At 41.6% G+C, this 17,427-nt stretch overlaps 1 protein-coding gene across 1 annotated transcript in view; it reads right to left on the bottom strand.

Annotated features, from left to right (window-relative positions):
• NUP210 (nucleoporin 210) overlaps positions 1-16,574 on the bottom strand; it is an 81,883-nt gene extending 65,309 nt beyond the window's left edge. The window contains exons 1-2 of the mRNA XM_029965202.1: positions 16,562-16,574; positions 10,738-10,947 (exon numbers count right to left, since the gene is read on the bottom strand). Of these exons, the coding sequence (XP_029821062.1) occupies positions 10,738-10,947; positions 16,562-16,574 (223 nt within the window). The remainder of the gene's footprint in view (positions 1-10,737; positions 10,948-16,561) is intronic.
• Between the last annotated feature and the right edge of the window lie 853 nt (positions 16,575-17,427).

Raw genomic sequence — 17,427 nt, 5'->3', positions numbered from 1 at the left:
GAGGAGCCGCCGCAGGTGCCGGCAGGGGGGAGAAGCGGGAAAATTACTGTTGTTCTCAAATACTTCTTAGACTTAAGTGATTTTCATAAGGACCAGCAAGTGCACTTAGGACATTAAAGCTTACTGATGGAAAATGACGGTGAAGTACAGCATTTAAACATCCAACACATCTTTCAGAGCAACAGTAAGAGTAGAATAAAGAATCATTGATGTGCAACTCAGTGTCTCCCGCCTTAACGTTTCTGTGGCACAGTAAAATAAATGATGAACTGAGTTTTCTGCTCATTTAAGTTGAAAGTCATGCATTGCAGCACTGCTTTAGCATGAGAGGAGGGAAGGCTGGGAGGCAGATAGTGCAGCTGTGTGGTCAGTGGAGGTACCAACACCAGGGTTGGAGTTACATCAGGGGCTGACTTGGCATCCTTGCTCCACTGCTCTACTTTCCATGATGCAGGGATGAGATCCTCATGGAGTCAACACATCATTCCTCACGCTACAGAACGGTGCAAATACCTCCAGTCAGTGAGGTGGTTGCCTGGTATGGTGGAGAATTGGAATGGGATAGACACACTAGGAATATGAGACTTTTACGTGTACACCCGAGTAAGTCTGATAAAGAACACAAGTGGAAATCTCTTGGTCACAAAGAATACGATTACAGAGCGATAGAGGGAGTGCTTTAATGAGCTGCTTAATTGTGAGAGGGAGAAAGACAAACAATAAATGGTTATTCTCCAAGCAGCTGAGCCATTTGTGGATGGATTTCAAGAGATTTAAGAGACAATCAAAACACAGGCAGTACATAACAAAACACCAGGTGTTGATAATGTTTCTACTGAAATATGAAAATAAAAGGGGGGAAATTACTGAAAGATTTTACAAGGTCACTTGTTTGGTCTGCAGATCTAAAAAACAACTGCCAAGTAAGAAAAGAGACATACTTGGATGAAATCTTTAAAATTAATCAATTTCTGCGGGAAATATATTTTTTATAAAGCAAGAAAAAACCTATATCAGTATATGTCATGAGGTGATCTTTTGGCAGTGAAATCTTTAAATCCTTGTTCAAAAAAAAGGAAGTATTTGAGTGGCGCAGGGATGATGGACCATCTGGCCAAGAAAACATTTAATTTTCAGGCATTTCATATTTTAAATGTTTGAATAGTCTCAAATCTTTTAAAACACTTCTCTACAAAAAAACCTACAAAACCCAATAAAAAAGGAAAAAACCACACTCAACACCCCACCACCACACCTGCTCCAAAAATCCAGCTCTGAGTAACTGCAACTCAGAAGGTGACACTTCAGCAATATAATAAGGCAATGAGGTGTGGAAGGTTATTTTAAAGTGTACTGGGTGAACCTGACTCAAACCAGCTCCAACCACAGCCCTTGTAGGTATCTCTGTACTCGTGTATTAACAGTTTGGGGCCAACTCTGTGAAGTTTCAACAGCTGAGGACATTATGTACAATTTAATTGTAAGAACAGTTTCATTAAAGTGGGGGAATGACGGCTCACACAGTAGAAAGATGAAAAGTGTTGTCCTCTGTCACACTCATGAACTTCTCAAGTAAAATAATATTTGACTTAAAGGCTAAAGAGTGACTGACAAGCAATAGTAACACATTTAATGAAAAGACTGTTCCTGTAGGGAGGAAGCTCTGGTTGGGAAGAGATGGGGAGTTGCCTACACCAGGGTTAGGAGGAGATGAAAGGGGCAGGTTAATAGACACAGAGGAAGAAGGTGGGAATAGTAACTTTAGAGAACGGTGGTGGACCTCTTTGTTGTCTGATGCTGTCTGTGTTTAAGCTGCAGAGTAGAACAGTATCTTGCAAAAATCGCTGGGAAGGATGGTCAGGTTCCTTCCTCCTTGTCAGGCTGCTGCTGCCCTTCTGTCTGTCTTACCCCTCACTGACTCCAGAGTAGGTGCTTTACATGTGTGTCCTGGCTGACTGGCTCTATGTTATTCATTGCTGAGCTTTTGCTCAGTTTGCTGTCTGCAGAGCCTTGCAAAGTATCTCCACCAAAGGAACTTCAGGCAAAGAAGGAGTCAAAGTAGTCCAATATATTAAGTGGTACCTAAAAAACAACAACATAGGAACAACATTACAACTGGTGTCCCTTAGCAAAAGGCTCACGGAATCCCAGAATGGTTTGGGCTGGAAGGGACCTCAAAGTTCATCTTGTTCCACCTCCTGCCTCGGGCAGGGACACCTTCCACCAGACCAGGTTGCTCCAACCCCCTCCAGCCTGGCACTGATCCTGCCACCTGAAGCACATGGGAGAGGTTCCTGCCTCTGCATTGTCCTGCTCAGCTGCTCCTGCCTCCCACAGACCTGCAACTGTAAGAGGAGGCATCACCCTGCATTGCTTTACAATGGGTATCATAAACTTAGAGTACATAAGCCAGCAGTCCTTCTTCAGTTATGTCTTTATCACTTTCTCCTCTAGTAATGACATTCAATTTACCCTACTATCTGTATCTTCATGCACCTATTGAAGGTTTTATGACAACATCCTCTCAGCCTTCCAGCTGTTCCCTGCAGAGGTGATGATGGATGGACAGCAACTCTAAACCTGACCACTTTGGCTATGCTTGCCAGTGTTTTCCTTCCAAGGTGTTTGGCCAAAGGAGGGCATAAATTCAGTAAATGTCCACAATTAAGACAGCCAATTAATGGCATCAAGAAAGGAAACTTTATAATTCCATGGAGGTTGATTTCCTTCAGATTACTCAGACAAGAGCATTTGCATTTAGAAAACGAGTAAAATAAGGGCCAAATATAGTCTAGTCTGCCAGGGATGTCACTAGGAGTTTTTGAATGTGTCCCAGGTAAGACTGAGGCCCAAAGAGAGATGTAGCTCTTTAAATCCCAGTTCCTCTGCTATAAATCCATTCGATATGCAAGACTTTCCCAGATGGCATAAAACGCCAAGACCTCACTAAATTATTCAGGATGAGTCTGATAACACTGAGATTATGAAACAGTAACATCAGATAAAAATAAACGTTTCTCACTTCAGAGTTTATCTACCTTTCTAATGTAAATTTATGGTTATTAAAGGGGGTTATTTATAGCTGTCTTTTCAAGCTCCTACATAACAGTGCTGCTGCCTGTGCCTTTAGACACAGATAGAAATCACATTAATGAGCTACTCACCCAACAACTCAATGAATGCAGGAGTGAGGAGAATTCACAAGATGAGACAAGTAACAAAAAAAAATCCCAACCTTTGTTTCTGCTTTAAATACATCAGGGTAATTTAGGAGAACACAGTAGTTTTAAATCTTGAAAATAATGAATACAATTTATAAATAGGCATGTGAATAAGTTTAATGACTTAGTTAATAGTACCAACAAAAGTGAATTTGGTCATTTCAAGGTTACTTGGTTGCAAATTATGGTATGTAGAGCTCAGAAATCTTACGTGGGCAGTCAAGTACAATAATTCTGACTCTTTTTTAAACCTTAACACTGTTCTGAATGGGTTCGCTATTTTTTATGCTTTAAACACCAGCATGGAACAATGCATAAAATCCCATCATCTCTTCTACTTTTCCCATTCTCTTTATGTAAAAGTCTTCTGATCTCACTTACCTCAGCACCGGCAGTGATCTAGAGGGTTCTGTACCTACACAGTAAGGCTCTCAGACTTGCTCTGTGGTTCTCCATCTATACTGGCACTACAAAGTGTGCATTTCAACGGTAAAATTACATTTTTTTCAGTCAAAATAAATTCAGGGTTTTTTCTAATATAGACATAAGTACAACGAATTCAACCCCTCTTGCCAGCCTTGAAGAAACGTAACATAAAATTGTGTTACACCTAGGATGAGTCCTCCTTCAAAAGAGGCATCACTTCCTGCAGTAGAATGTTGGTGGGAAAGCAGGAGGGGCTGCAATGTAGCACAAATTGTAGCAGTTCCTGTGCACATTGCACTGAAGTGACCCGATTTCTGTTTTGGCTCCTAAATTCCTTTCAGGGGTCACTTTTCCAGGTAGGCCACTTACCAATCAAGTTACCATGGGAATGGAATATTCAGCACTCAAAAATAATATCATTTATGAAGCAAAAAAGTTGTCTTTGATGGGAATTTGCAGCTGCAGATTTGTACCAGATAAAGAGGTTAGATACAATGTCACAGACAAATTCATTGCAGATAGAGAGGCGCAGGTGGTAACCAGAACCAAACCCAGAACCAAAATCTGCTTTGACTAGAACCTATGGAAAACTGTAGTAAAAGAAGGCACATTTCCCAAAGATCTTTATGGCTTCCCATGGAAAGGCCTATTAGCTCAGTTATACAGGTTTAGTTTATTAAGTTATTAAACACATTATTACACCTGTATACCTTCTGTGAAGATTTGTGCTAAGAAAACTTGATCTCTCAAAATGTTCAGGAATGAAGGAAGTTCATTTCAAGAGCACGTGAATATTCATTAGCATTTTTTTGTACTCTTCTATCTCTGGTACAAAGTTCAAACTACAGGATTTATACTTGGGAGACACTAATTAGAGTATTTTAAAACTGCTACATAAATTACACACTTTTTTAGATGCTGAAGTATAATGGTCCCAAGACTAACTTTAGACTTTCTGCTGATGTTTATAACACATCTAAGTTTTAATATATTGTTTTTATAACAGTGGCAGAACACTAGGAAACTGCCCTTTTTTATGTGGCTTGATGATGTTCCAAATGTAATTTTTGTTTACAGAAATGTCCATTACACATACTATACCAAAGTGTCAGAGAAAAGTGAGGATTTTTCTGATATCTAGAAAAAACTAAATGACTTTGACAAGGCAGGATGTCCTGCCAACATGATTATAGCTGTAGTAGTCATCAGTTTGGTTCACTTTGCTCATCTTTTACTTCAGGCTTGATTAGCTATAAATTCTATAGCTTGTCCCCTCTGGATCAAATACCTAAACAAGCTTTGATGTTCCAAGGATTTTCTAGCCAAGTAATTTTGTAAGGGGGAAAATGCTTAAGGGTACTGTTTGATAAGTCAGTGAGTCTGTGAATAGCAAGGGAAACAGGTATACAGAAGTGATATTTCCTCTGTTTTTTCATTGGTTTGAGGTTTTCTTCAAGTAGCTTGTTTTTTTTCATGAGACCCCTAAAATTCAGTAGAAATTGCAGGTGCTTGTACTTGCAGAATTTTGGGTTTGGTTTTAATCACAACTTATCCTGATTTTCACTCTCAATGCTGTTGTTCTCATGCAGAATTTAATTCATTAGTCTGTCAGTTTTCAATTCAGTAGGAGGTTAATATTAGTATGTCCCAAGGATCTGGGCTGTAGTTAGTACTTAATACACTCATTAATTATCCAGAAAGGCAGAAATGAGGGGTAGAACAGAAAAATGAGGTCAGCAGGATTTACAGATGACAAAATTATTTAGTGTAACTCTTCCTAAGAGGAGGCTGTGATGAACTTGCTGGGAACAGAACGAGACAAATTGGCAGCATAATGGTTGATGAAATTCAGACATTGACAAATGCAGGGGAGAGCACAGGGAATGGAAAACCTGAACTGCTTGTACCCATGGCCCTGCTCTAACTTCTCACTAACTGCTGAGGGACAGAGAACACCCAGCTCAATTACAGCCTCTCCTCAAAACCTAAATGAGGTGGTGGAATACAAAAAAATAGCCTAGAAAAGAACCACAATACAGTGGGAAAACATTTGTTCCTGTTCTACTTTAGACTTTGCAATAAGCCAGGGTCATTCCATCTCACAGCAGATCCGGTAGGAGAGGGCCATGTCTCTAACAATTCCTCCCTCCCTTGTCCAGGGTGTCCCGTGGCTGAGGCAGGAAGCTGGAAGCCCATTGTTATAACACCTGCTGGGCTGTGTGGGAACTTGTGAAGGTCGTTTGCCTCCCTCTGCTTTTCATGCTCAAGCTCAGGGCCACTCAGGGATATTCTTGTGATTGTATTGTTGATTTATGCAGGCAGAGCTGCTCCCTACAAGATGCCATCAGTCTGCTTTTATTCATTTCTGATCACCTTGAGCACATGCACATCCATCTCCCATTTTATTCCTCCTAACTAGCTGCCATCTTGGCAACAACACTTTTTATGTTATTTATAAATGTTTCCTCTTGGGATCCTGGAGACACATTTGTACTCTCCTTTCTCCCCTCATTTGCTTTTCTTATCGGTTTTGGTTCCTTCTGAGTGAGTTCTCCCCGTCTCAGATCAGTTCTCTGCATAGCAAACACACTAATCAGGGGATAGAGAGACAGCAGGATCAACTGAGAGGTTCATTAGCATTACACATGCTGGTTAGAGCCAGGCTCAGTTACACTGAAGCAACACTAATCCTACAAGACTAAATATTTTTGTTAGATGAACTCTGCTTCAGGATAAAATTACAATTTTTCACTTTTTCTCCGGTGAAATTGCCGAACAGTCCTTTGTAGTTCTGGTGGTAACCCAGAACCAAAACCACAGAAGGATGTTTGTCAACAGGTTTTCATGCAATTTGTAAATTTTTTGCTCATTTTAGTCTACTTTTAGTTTAGAAGTCTAATTTTTTCTTACTCTTCTCATGTAAGAGGTTTGCAACAAGTGAAACACAAGAATAAAAATAATCTCCATATAGCCCAGTATTGGCTAATTTTACAATCACTGAGTTCTACTTAAAATTTGTAAATCCTCTAAGCACTTCTGACTCTAAGAGCCCCCAAAATGCCATTCTGATTTATGCAACAAGGTATCTGACATAATTCACAGAAAGAGGAAAAAAGCTGTAAAGCAACCCTGCAGCTGTAGTTTCTCTATGTGAATTATTCTCCCCATACTTTTATGAAATAGCCTAAATTAATTACAAGGATGCCAATTTTAGCTCTGTGTTGATCAAATGCAATTACAGAGATTCCCAGGAGGACATTGTATGAAGGCCTAGGTTTTTGGAAATATTTAAGTTGACGAGAAATTAATTTTTCCCTTATTAGTTCTCATTTCACAAACAGACTCCTCTTTGTTCATAACTGGCTGCTGTAACAGCTTTGAGTCTTTAATTATTACTAATTATTGACTAAAGATTTGTTATATTTGAAAGTTGGGGCCTTTTGGCTCCAACTAATGAATAGGATGGGATGAAGGAAAAAGGTAGTGAATTATTCACTGACATTTGGCTTAATTACAATCAAATGACCCTTTCTGAATTGGAAAGCACTTGGTGAAAAGCAGAAGACAAATGAGATGTTTCAGTATAAATAATGAACAGCTCTATTTTTTAAATTTAACCCCCAAATTAAAAAATAAACCCAAGCCCACTCTACACTATCTGTTCTATAGCCTTGCAATAAGATGTTTTTGTGAGTTCAGAACACATTCTGTTTGACCTTCCTGGAGTTTTCTTTCGAGTCTGACCTTGCACCTGCTTAGCTTTAGAGACTGTAATTCTACCCCACTGAAAAAATGATGCTGAAAGCTCCATAAAGGTCTTTTTCTTCCATCTTATGCCCCATTTTCCTCGTACAATGAACAAAACAGAGGAATTATATTGCAGGACCATGTGTGTGTGCAAGGACTATATTTGCAAGAAACAACATTTGCTTCAGAATTGAAATGTTAAGCAATATCTCGTTCACTTAACTACACTCTTTTCTTAATCCTAGAGGACATAATTTAATTAAAAACAATTCAATAAGGCACAAGGTACTCCTTCAGTGCAAAAAGCTATCTGTAAGGATAGCTGTAAGGATCTAAATATTTTATTAACTTTCCAAATACTCTTAAAAGTGCATCTTTGTGACTCCAGGTGCTCTGCCCCTCAGCACATTTCTGCATGTCCTTATCCTTGAACACCCTCCAAATGGGCAGAGTTAAATTGCACCTTTTGCTGTGAATTGATGCAGGTTTGTGAGTTGAGTGTCCATGAAGAGGATGATGGCCTGCAGTTCACAACAGCTTTCATCTTGGAGCAGTAAATTGCTGGCATTTTGGAAATACTGTCCTGAGTCCTGCTCTAGACTCCTCATTCCTTTCCACTGGCACTGGGTTGCTGTGGGTAGAGACCAAAGTTAAAGAAATTAGAAGGCCCAGCAAGGTATCTTTTGAACAGATAAATCTACTTTTCTTTCAGAGGGGACTAGAATGAATTGACAGGCAGAAAATAGATATTTGTAGTGTTTTCTCTACTGAAATGAAAAGTTGTTTTGTTGTTGTTTTTTTTTTTAAAGTCTGTCTTTTAACACGCCAGAGACAATGGGAGACAACACATCATTTCCAAACCTACATCACTAGTGAGTGATTAATGGTAATTAGGTTTTACCTGTGGTGTTACAAATGGGCATTACATACTTGGCTTAGTAATGCAGCTGAAATAGATACACTTTGCAAACTGCTGAAATGAAGCTTTCTGTAAAGCATGAGGCTTTACTTTTTGTGATTAATAAACCAAGAGCTTGTATATCTGATACTGAAAAGCAAGGAGGTTCCCAAAGTTTTGTGTTTACATGGAACCGTCCTTCTTCTCTTTTCCTCCTTCCCTTTTACCCAGCCATGTCCTGGTTTATGGAAAGGCCAGAAAAATGCAATTGTCTAATAATTAACCAAGAGGGTAAACTACTCAGTGTTCCAAGGCAGACACCAGGAAGGGGGAACAGTCTCTGGAGAGGTCAAATTAGTGTGTATGGTGCCAGGATAAACAGTGCCTATCCTTGACTGCATCACTGGCAGGCAGCAGCTCTGCCAAGCACTCCAGGAAAGGGAAGATGAAGCACAGGGAAACCCAAAGCATATTGCAGAGCCAGAAGCAGCATCAATCCGTGTAAATGTGACCTGCAGCTTCTTTCTAACCAGCCAGGGTAACTCAATCCTCATTTCTGGAGAGAGGTATTTACCAGGGATTTGTTTCTAAAGATCTGTAACTTCAGGTATCTGTTGGCTCACCTCGAGTCCTAAACATGCTGGGAGGCTTTGAGGAGCTCTCAGTAGGAACTGGCATCACACCAAATGAGAGGAGCATTTCCAGTGGGGTAAGAGCAATCTGTGATGACTGATGATGTGCCTCTGGCCTTCAGTGAAACACATTTGAAGCTGGGAAGAAGGTGCCTCCCCAAAGCTTTGTCTGTCCTGGCAGTTTAAACAAATGAAGCATACTGAGGGTGTTCAGATGGGATTCTGGGAAGTTGGCTTCCAATTTGGGTTAATCTGGCACTGTGGAGAGGGAAATAGTGGATTTTATCTCCTTATAAATCCATTCGGAAAAAACCCCAACCGTTATTTGCTTTCTTTTTCACAAATGCCACTGTTCAGTCATGCAAATATTCAAATAAACCAATAATAGTTTGCCAGAAGACAGGCTGCTACAAAACATACAGACAAGTTCAGATAAAAATATGCTAAAAATGATAAAAATAAAAAAAAAAGAACACTGAAAAATAAGTAAATACCAGAGTAAGATTACTTGGGCAAACTTAATACATCTCTTCTTTCACATGTAAGATTTTGTAGCCTTTAATTCCCTGTTCAAACACTTCTGGTATGTGGACAGGGAGACCTGTCAGAAGAGCCCCTGCTCTGCTCAAGGGCACAGAAAGGATGATACTTGATTATTTTGTTTTCTCCTCAGTCCACGCTCAAGAGTGTGCCCTGAAACATTATCTGCTGCATGTGATCGAGACCATGCTCTGTTGAAGAATAACTAATTTCTTTTTCTGTCACATCTCCCTATCCAAGAGGCCCCACTGGCGAGCACATCTTACATTTCTACAAGCCAGAAAGGTTGTATTAGTCATAGTTCTAGCAGTAGGGATGTTAATAATACTAAATACACCAGTGGACGATGGAGCCTTAGATGCACAGTTCACAACAGCTCATTCAAGGTGCCCTTGTTTGGGGCATACTCAAGGATTTCTGACCAGAATACATTTAAATTTGACTTTCATTGAGCCCCCAAATGGCAGAGTGGCTGCACAGCAACCCCAGTATCACAGACTGACCGTGGTGTGCTGTGAGCCCCAGGATGGTGCCCTTTGGCCCTGTGAGCCCTGCCCTCTGCAGTGAGAGACACAAAAGGCACAGGTTGTGGGTTGAGATAACAATTTACAGGAAGCAGCAATGAGATCAGAAAATGAACAGTAACAGCAACAATCCTAATAACAACAGTGTCCAAAAGGGGGGGTATGTTACGGGCAAAATGCCCAGCGATGGGGCACAACCGCAGCCAGCACCGAGAGACAGAACAGAGGAACAACCTCATGGCGAAGCAGAGAGTGGCACCAGCTGCTTGTGCTGCCCCAAAATGTCAGAGTGACTGCAAAGTGAGCCACAAAACAGCAAACCCACTGTTTGTGCTACCCCAAAATGGCAGAGTGACCCCATGGCCTGCCCCAGAATGGCAGACTGATCCGTGACGTGCCGTGAGCCCCAGATGGTGCCACACGACTGTGTGGGACCCGTGAGGAGCATTTTATCACAGCTACCCCTCAGGGAGGCCCCAGTGGAGCGGAGCAGAGACAAGGACAGTGACACAGGTGTCCAGTGGCTGCTCTACTGAGCCTCAGTCAGCCTCTGCTCCACCCTGAAATGGCAGTGGCCAACCCCATAGCTGGCCCCAAAATGGTGGAGTGACCCCATGGCCTGCCCCAAAAAGTTGGACTGACTCCACTTGGCTTCAATCAATCAGCTGTGTCACAAATACAACCAGTGCACACATCAGACAATTACACCTTTCAACAGAGATTTAATCTCCCACCACCACATCTCTTACCTTCCGAATCCAAAGCCAGAATTTTGAGCTGCAGGGGGGAATCCTCAAGGTAGAGCTCCCTCGTTGTGGACACAATTTGGATGCCATGAATGAGATCAACTATGGCATCACAGCGAAGCACTTGCCCAGTCCCTGCAAGAGACGGCAGAGAGCCCCTGAGATCCCAGCACTGCACGTGCTCCCCGAGGGCACCACCGAGGCAAAAGGCACCTCCCAGCCAGGCAGGGACACCAACCCCGACACTGAGGGAACTGAAACTGGGTCATGGCCTCGAGGACGAAATGGTGCTCAAGTGCAATGGGGGCTAAGAAAGCAAGAACAGCAGTTCCCTGAAATCTTCAGAAGCTCTGATTTCCATCTCCACCACCACTTACAGGTGGTGTCTCCCAGGACACAGGCAGGGTTTGTACAGTGCAACGCTCAGACCTGGTTCATGGCCCAGAGAGCTTAATGACTTTTACCCACAGACCATCAACCCCCATAAACTCCTTCACTGCGTGACTGCGAGGCACTAATTGACTGTCTGGTTCTGTCTGTCCCTAGAAAAATTAACCAGGTACATTTTTGACAGACACTGTCATACAACACATGCTTCTCTCTCTCTTTCTTCTCCAAACTTCTTCTTGCAGTATATTGTAAGCCAGACTAAAAAATTCCTGTGCATGCCTTGTTGTGTCTGGATAAGTTAAAGTTTGTGACATGCCTTACTTTGGATGTTGGTTTAAAATTTGCCAAGTACTTGATTCTACCATAAGTTTCTAAAGTTTCTCTTTGTAAAAGTTTGTTACTGAACCTCCTGAGACTTTTGCTGTTTGTCCCATGCAGTGCCCAGAGTGAATCAAAGAACCTTGCCCTAAACTCACTGAGCTGGCTGGGGTATTACAGTATGGATTTTACATATGGAATTGGTGAGGAAAACAAGAGAGATCATCTTTGTCTGAAATTTATGAAGGGTCCCTGGCTGTGAGACTTTCTAAAAAGTAAGTATTTCTTGATTGCATCATGGTGCACCGAGTGTATCTTTGCTCCCATATCCCCTCTACTTTTTTTTTATATGCATATATTTATCTATCTTATGGTTTTTCACCACTAAGAATTTTTATTGCAATACAACTGAGAAATGTTACCTTGTTCTCAGGGAAACAAACATGGATGATGTGGGAGTGTGATGCAGCAACATGTGTCATAACTAGATTTTGGGTGGATTCTGATGGCTCCTCTGGCCACGCACCAGAACACCCCAGAGCTGTGCTGTAGCTACCCAGAGCCAATGCAGGCTCATCTCTGGCACTTTATTTTCTTGCTGGTGGGATTTATCTTCACTTCACAGATTCCTGGCTTCCTGTAGAGTTTCCTGGGCACAAAGCAGAGGCAGAATCCTGTCCCTTCCCTTTCTTTTCTGTGAGCAGTACATCAAATTCCGGATCAATATTAATTAAGTCAATTTTTTTAGAATGTTGCTTAAAGTGACTGAAAAATTGATTTAAAAATACCATTGGGATGTTCCTTAGGGAATTTGATCACCATGACTTGGAGGAGTGTTCCTCACCCTTTCAAAACAAACACTGAATGCCCCTCACATCCCCCATGTGTGCTGCTTCTCTTTGTGTAACACTTCAGTTCTTCCCTTCCAAAACCACAGTCTGGCTCAATGCAGTGGTGTAGGATGATTATTTTGGAAGCTGTGTGGCCTTATTCAACTCCACTTTACCATGGTGTCTCCTTGCCATCATTATTTCATTGCTATTCAACAATGGAAATATTGGTTTAGGGATGTCAGGCATAGGGCACTGGATTGTACCAGCTACCTGTTTGCCAAAACAAGTGACTCAAAACACTGATATTAATTCATAATGCCTCTATAGTTTGAGTGTCAGTTATCTGATAATTCACCTCTAAATTGTGTGGTATAATTGTGTCTCAAATACCATGGTATTTGAGAACAAATAAAATGTCCCTTCTAGTTATCACAAGACATCGCCATCTAATCATGTGAACCCCTCACGGTGCTGGTGAGGAATTTCAGCTGAAGGCCTTTGACTCTGAAGGAGTTTCTGAATAGTTCTGAGCCTACCCAACCTCCTAACCTTGGAATAAAGCCAGTTCCTTTAGGAATGGTTCATATTGTTGTGGTTCCCTTGCTTTTCTCAGCTATGCTCAGGAGAACACTGAGATTGAAATTCCTCCAGGATATCTCTGGGGGCATTGTTGCATTGCAATTTATGAATCTAAAACTAGCACAGAACTTAGAATATACTGAAAAGCAATAATGGATTTGGAAATGTTTCAAGTATGTTTTGTGCCATAATGATTTTTCCCACAAGCCACACCTCACTTGCTGAACCCCGGGCTTCTCTCAGGATAGCAGAGATGTTCAAGTCACTGCAAATGCTGATTGTGCTGCTGATAGTAGAAAATCCAAGCTCCTGGTTCTAAGTGTTCAAGGCCAGGCTGGATGAGGCCCTGAGCAACCTGATCTAGTGAGTGGCATCCCTGCCCATGGCAGGGGGTTGGAATGAGATGACCTTTAAGGTCCCTTCCAACCCAAACCATTCTGGGATTCTGGGATATCTTTAGAATGTAAAACTGCATTTCCTTCCCCAGCCCCAATTTGATTAAATTCCAATACCAACGTACCAATTGTTACCTTAGTAATGGGAAAGGTGCAGGAGGCCATCTGAAACAAAAAATGTCCTGAAATCTGAGATTTAACCTTTTCCTGCTAGTCTAAGTAGTATAATAGTATCCTTTTAACCATATTGCCAGTGTTTACTGCACTTGTCCCTCCAGTTGAGCAGCAGGCCCGATTGTGTTTCTGTTGAATGTACTTGGAAAAGGTGGGGCAGAAATTTGGGTTGTACTTCACCTCTTTCTTTCGTATTATAAACAGACTAATTATCACTCAGATTATCAAAGCACTTAAAAATCAGAACGGGGCAAATATCAACTAAACATGCTCAGCTGAACATGCTAATTATGAGATGAAAGTTTTTGTGTATCTGGTTGTTCTTAGGACTGCAAACTGCACATGTTATGCACAACCCTGGTTATTTTGATAGATAACAGAATACTAGACTTCAGGATGTGTCTGTAATTGGCAATGAAATTAAAAAAATTATATACCACACACACAGTTATAAACATGCTCTGGAAGAATGGTTACAAATTAATTTGTAGACTAATCTGGAGTACCAGAGAATGTGTTAATTAACTTAAATGTGTTTCCCTTCTGTGCTCATGTTCACCCAGTGAGCAGCAGGCTGCACCTCCAAAGGGACCTGCAAATGAATCACTTGCTTGGAAAGGTTTTTGGTTCAGAAGGCACCTTGCTGTAATAAACACAGTTTTCTCCAGTTTGATGCTGACTTGCAGATGTTTACAGGGTATGAGAGTAAATCAAGTCTTTGGGCTTCCACCACTGGCTCAAGGCACTAAGTTCCTCCAGGGAATTTGAAATGGATATTTAAAGGCTATTTTGGATAAACCCTCACTGGGATCTGTATCACCTGAATTCTGTGGCAATAGCCAGCATCTCTCACCTTGAAAATCACCTGACACTGAAGGCACAGAGTGGTGCTTAGTGGATCATGCCACGTTTTGAAAACTGAGGGTTTCAATCACGTGTAATTCAGAGAAGGAGAAGCACTTAGGCTAATAAGAGTGAAGATAAGACTGTGAGGAAAATAATCTTATCTTTAAGGAATATTCAGGCCTTACATTTCCAGCAGCTCTGAGCAACCGCAAGGGAAGGAAGCTGTATCAGTTTCTGAGCTATAAAAAGCACAGACCTTTTTCTGCTCTGCTGGATTACAGGAATCAATAATTTCACATTTTCAACACACCACCGAAGTAAATGCCTGATCTCAGTCATGTCACCCCGTGGCAGATCAAAGCCCTCAGGATCAAAGAGATTAAAGTAGCACAGGCTCTCAATATATTATTTTCTGTTTGAAAAGCATCAATTATATTACTGTAGAAATTCATGTAATGAGTTACTATTAAATTTTTTTACAGGAAAAGTCAGTCCCAATGTAAATAAAAAAATCTCTTTTTTACATGTTCCTTTACAAGTATTTCATTCCAGATTTTATCCACAGATTCTTGATGTTACCTGTTTCAAAAGCCTCAACTCAAAGAGGTTTGAAAGCAAAGTTTTTGTGATGTGGCTCTTATGTCAGTCCCGAAGGATTGCCCTTTGAGGAGGGATATTTGGCATCTCACAGCTGAAGCAGAATGAGCTGATTCACACAGCGCTTTTTCCCTCTGCAGAGGACAGGCTGTCGTGACAAGAGAGGGGTGAGATCTGGAGGTAGTTCAGCTGCCTCCGTGCAGGGGAGGGGAGGAGAGCTGCACATGTCAGGCCTGATCAGATCTACTGGGGTTATCCCAAACTCCTGCATTATTCCAGCTCCAGGCAGTAACTGCAAAGTTTCCAGGAGGTTAAAATAATACTCTGCATTGCATCAACTCGTAATTTGGCCTCACACTGCTTCATTTGTGAGGGAGGTGACCCAGAGGTTAGGTCAGTCATCTATAGGCTCAATTTTCATTATATCATGAATTTGCTACCACTGACTTTTGTCTGTAATGTCACTGTTTCTTCATATGGAAAAGCCCTTATTGTGTTTCACCATTCATCATGTTTAAGTAATTTCACCATCACAGAATATCAAAACTTCTTGTAGTGAGCCCTTCAGGACCAGAAAGACCTTGAGGTGCTGAAGTGTGTCCAGAGAAGGGAACGGAGCTGGGAAGGGGCTGGAGCAGCAGGAGCAGCTGAGGGAGCTGGGGGGGCTCAGCCTGGAGAAAAAGAGGCTCAGGGGGGACCTTCTGGCTCTGCAACCCCCTGACAGGAAGGGGGAGCCAGGGGGGGTCCCCAGGGAACAAGGGACAGGAGGAGAGGGAATGGCCTCAAGCTGCACCAGGGGAGGTTTAGATGAGAAAAATTAGAGAAAGTTTCTTCATGGAAAGGGCTGTCAGGCATTGGCACAGGTTGCCCAGGGCAATGGTGGAGTCCCTATCCCTGGAAGTGTTCAAAAAACACGTGGACATCGCACTTGAGGACATGGTTTAGTGGTGAACAGGGTGATGGTGCTGGGTTGACAGTTGAACTTGATCTCAAAGGTCTTTTCCACCCCTAACAATCCCACAGTTCTATGATTCTATGAAACTTAGAAGTCATTTCCTCTTCTAAGTGAGGCTGAGAAGCTGCTGAAGGGCTTTTGCCAAGTTCCCTCATTCTACTAAAGAAGAAATGACTTGAACAGATTTAGTAAACTGGGACGATTCCTGGCAGGCCCAACCAGCCAGTTCCTTTCACAGGGGACATTAATCAGACTCGTTTTTCTGTTTGCTGAAAGTTGGTCTTGCAGTTCAGGCTGCTGGAGCCATCTTCACATGGATCCACACAGGTGGATCCCTGAACTTTAGAGGCACCAACCACATGACCAGCCTGGAGAGAGTTCCTGGGTTCAGTTTTGAATTGGAACCCCATTATAAGAAAGTATTTCTCTTTGGAAGGCAGGCAGCCCTTTGATGATTGTCAACACGAGACGAATGATCTCCTGGATGATGGAGAGGACATTAAACAGGCCAGACCTTGAGAGTTAATAGTTGCTGCTTATTTATTGGAACAATGATGTGCCTGTGCTTTCAGGTGTGCAGCAATTCATAGACTCCTTCAGCACAGCCCCCAGTGTTGGCCATGATGTTGTCAAAACCATCCAAATTGCATTTGTCTCCACAGAAGCAAAATGGTACAAGGAGAAAACATTTCCTTTGTCTTGGGAAAACAGAGACATGAGTTGAGAAATAGCATCAGTACCTGCACAAGCCATGTCGTGCTTCATTTATTTTCTCACTTTTATGGTGTATTCAGGGCCTAATTTTAAAGGACTCCAAACAATGTAGAGAAGGCTGGGCTCTGTGTGGTCTGTAACTAGTTTCTGCTTGTTCAATGTGCTTTTATTTTAAGGAACTTAAGTAATTTTCTCATATTTTCTGACTTATTGCTGTTGCTCTGCTTTTCGGGCTTGTAAAGAGAAGATCAGAATTCAACAGGATTTCATAGGAAATATCTTCCAGTGAAAAGTATGGATGCAGCTATTCCAGTACACTGTGTGAATGTATATTAATTTACAAATTTATTATTTGTTGAATTTAATTTTTAGATAAATAAAAATCAGACATTTCACTTATGTGTATTTAAAATATATTTTCGCTGCTTCAAATGCTGTAACATAAAAAGATAATTTGAACCTCAAATTTTCTCCAAAAAAGTTTTTTTTCAGAGTGACTAGTGAACCAAAAGTGCCATTATTTGCTCAGCTGTGTTTCTTCTACTGTGCTATAAGGTTTGCTAATCCATTTGCCTTGCAAAGTTTGCTGGCAGAAAACTGGAGCTCAGGCAACGTCCAAAATCCAGAATGGGTCATTCTCTTGCATGTTTTCATAGAATCATAGAAGCATAGAATCATAGAATCGATTGGGTTGGAAAAGACCTCCAAGATCATCGAGTCCAACCCTTGGTCCAAATCCAGTCCATTTACTAGATCATGGCACTCAGTGCCACGTCCAATCTGCGGTTAAAAATCTCCAGGGATGGTGAATCCACCACCTCTCTGGGCAGCCCATTCCAATGCCTGATTACTCTCTCTGTAAAGAATTTTCTCCTGATATCCAACTTAAATT

Source organism: Manacus vitellinus, unplaced genomic scaffold (genome assembly GCF_001715985.3).
Source record: "Manacus vitellinus isolate BGI_N305 unplaced genomic scaffold, ASM171598v3 scaffold_91_pilon, whole genome shotgun sequence".
In the NCBI taxonomy this organism is placed as follows: Eukaryota; Metazoa; Chordata; class Aves; order Passeriformes; family Pipridae; genus Manacus; species Manacus vitellinus.
This window is presented reverse-complemented; position numbering and strand designations above follow the sequence as displayed.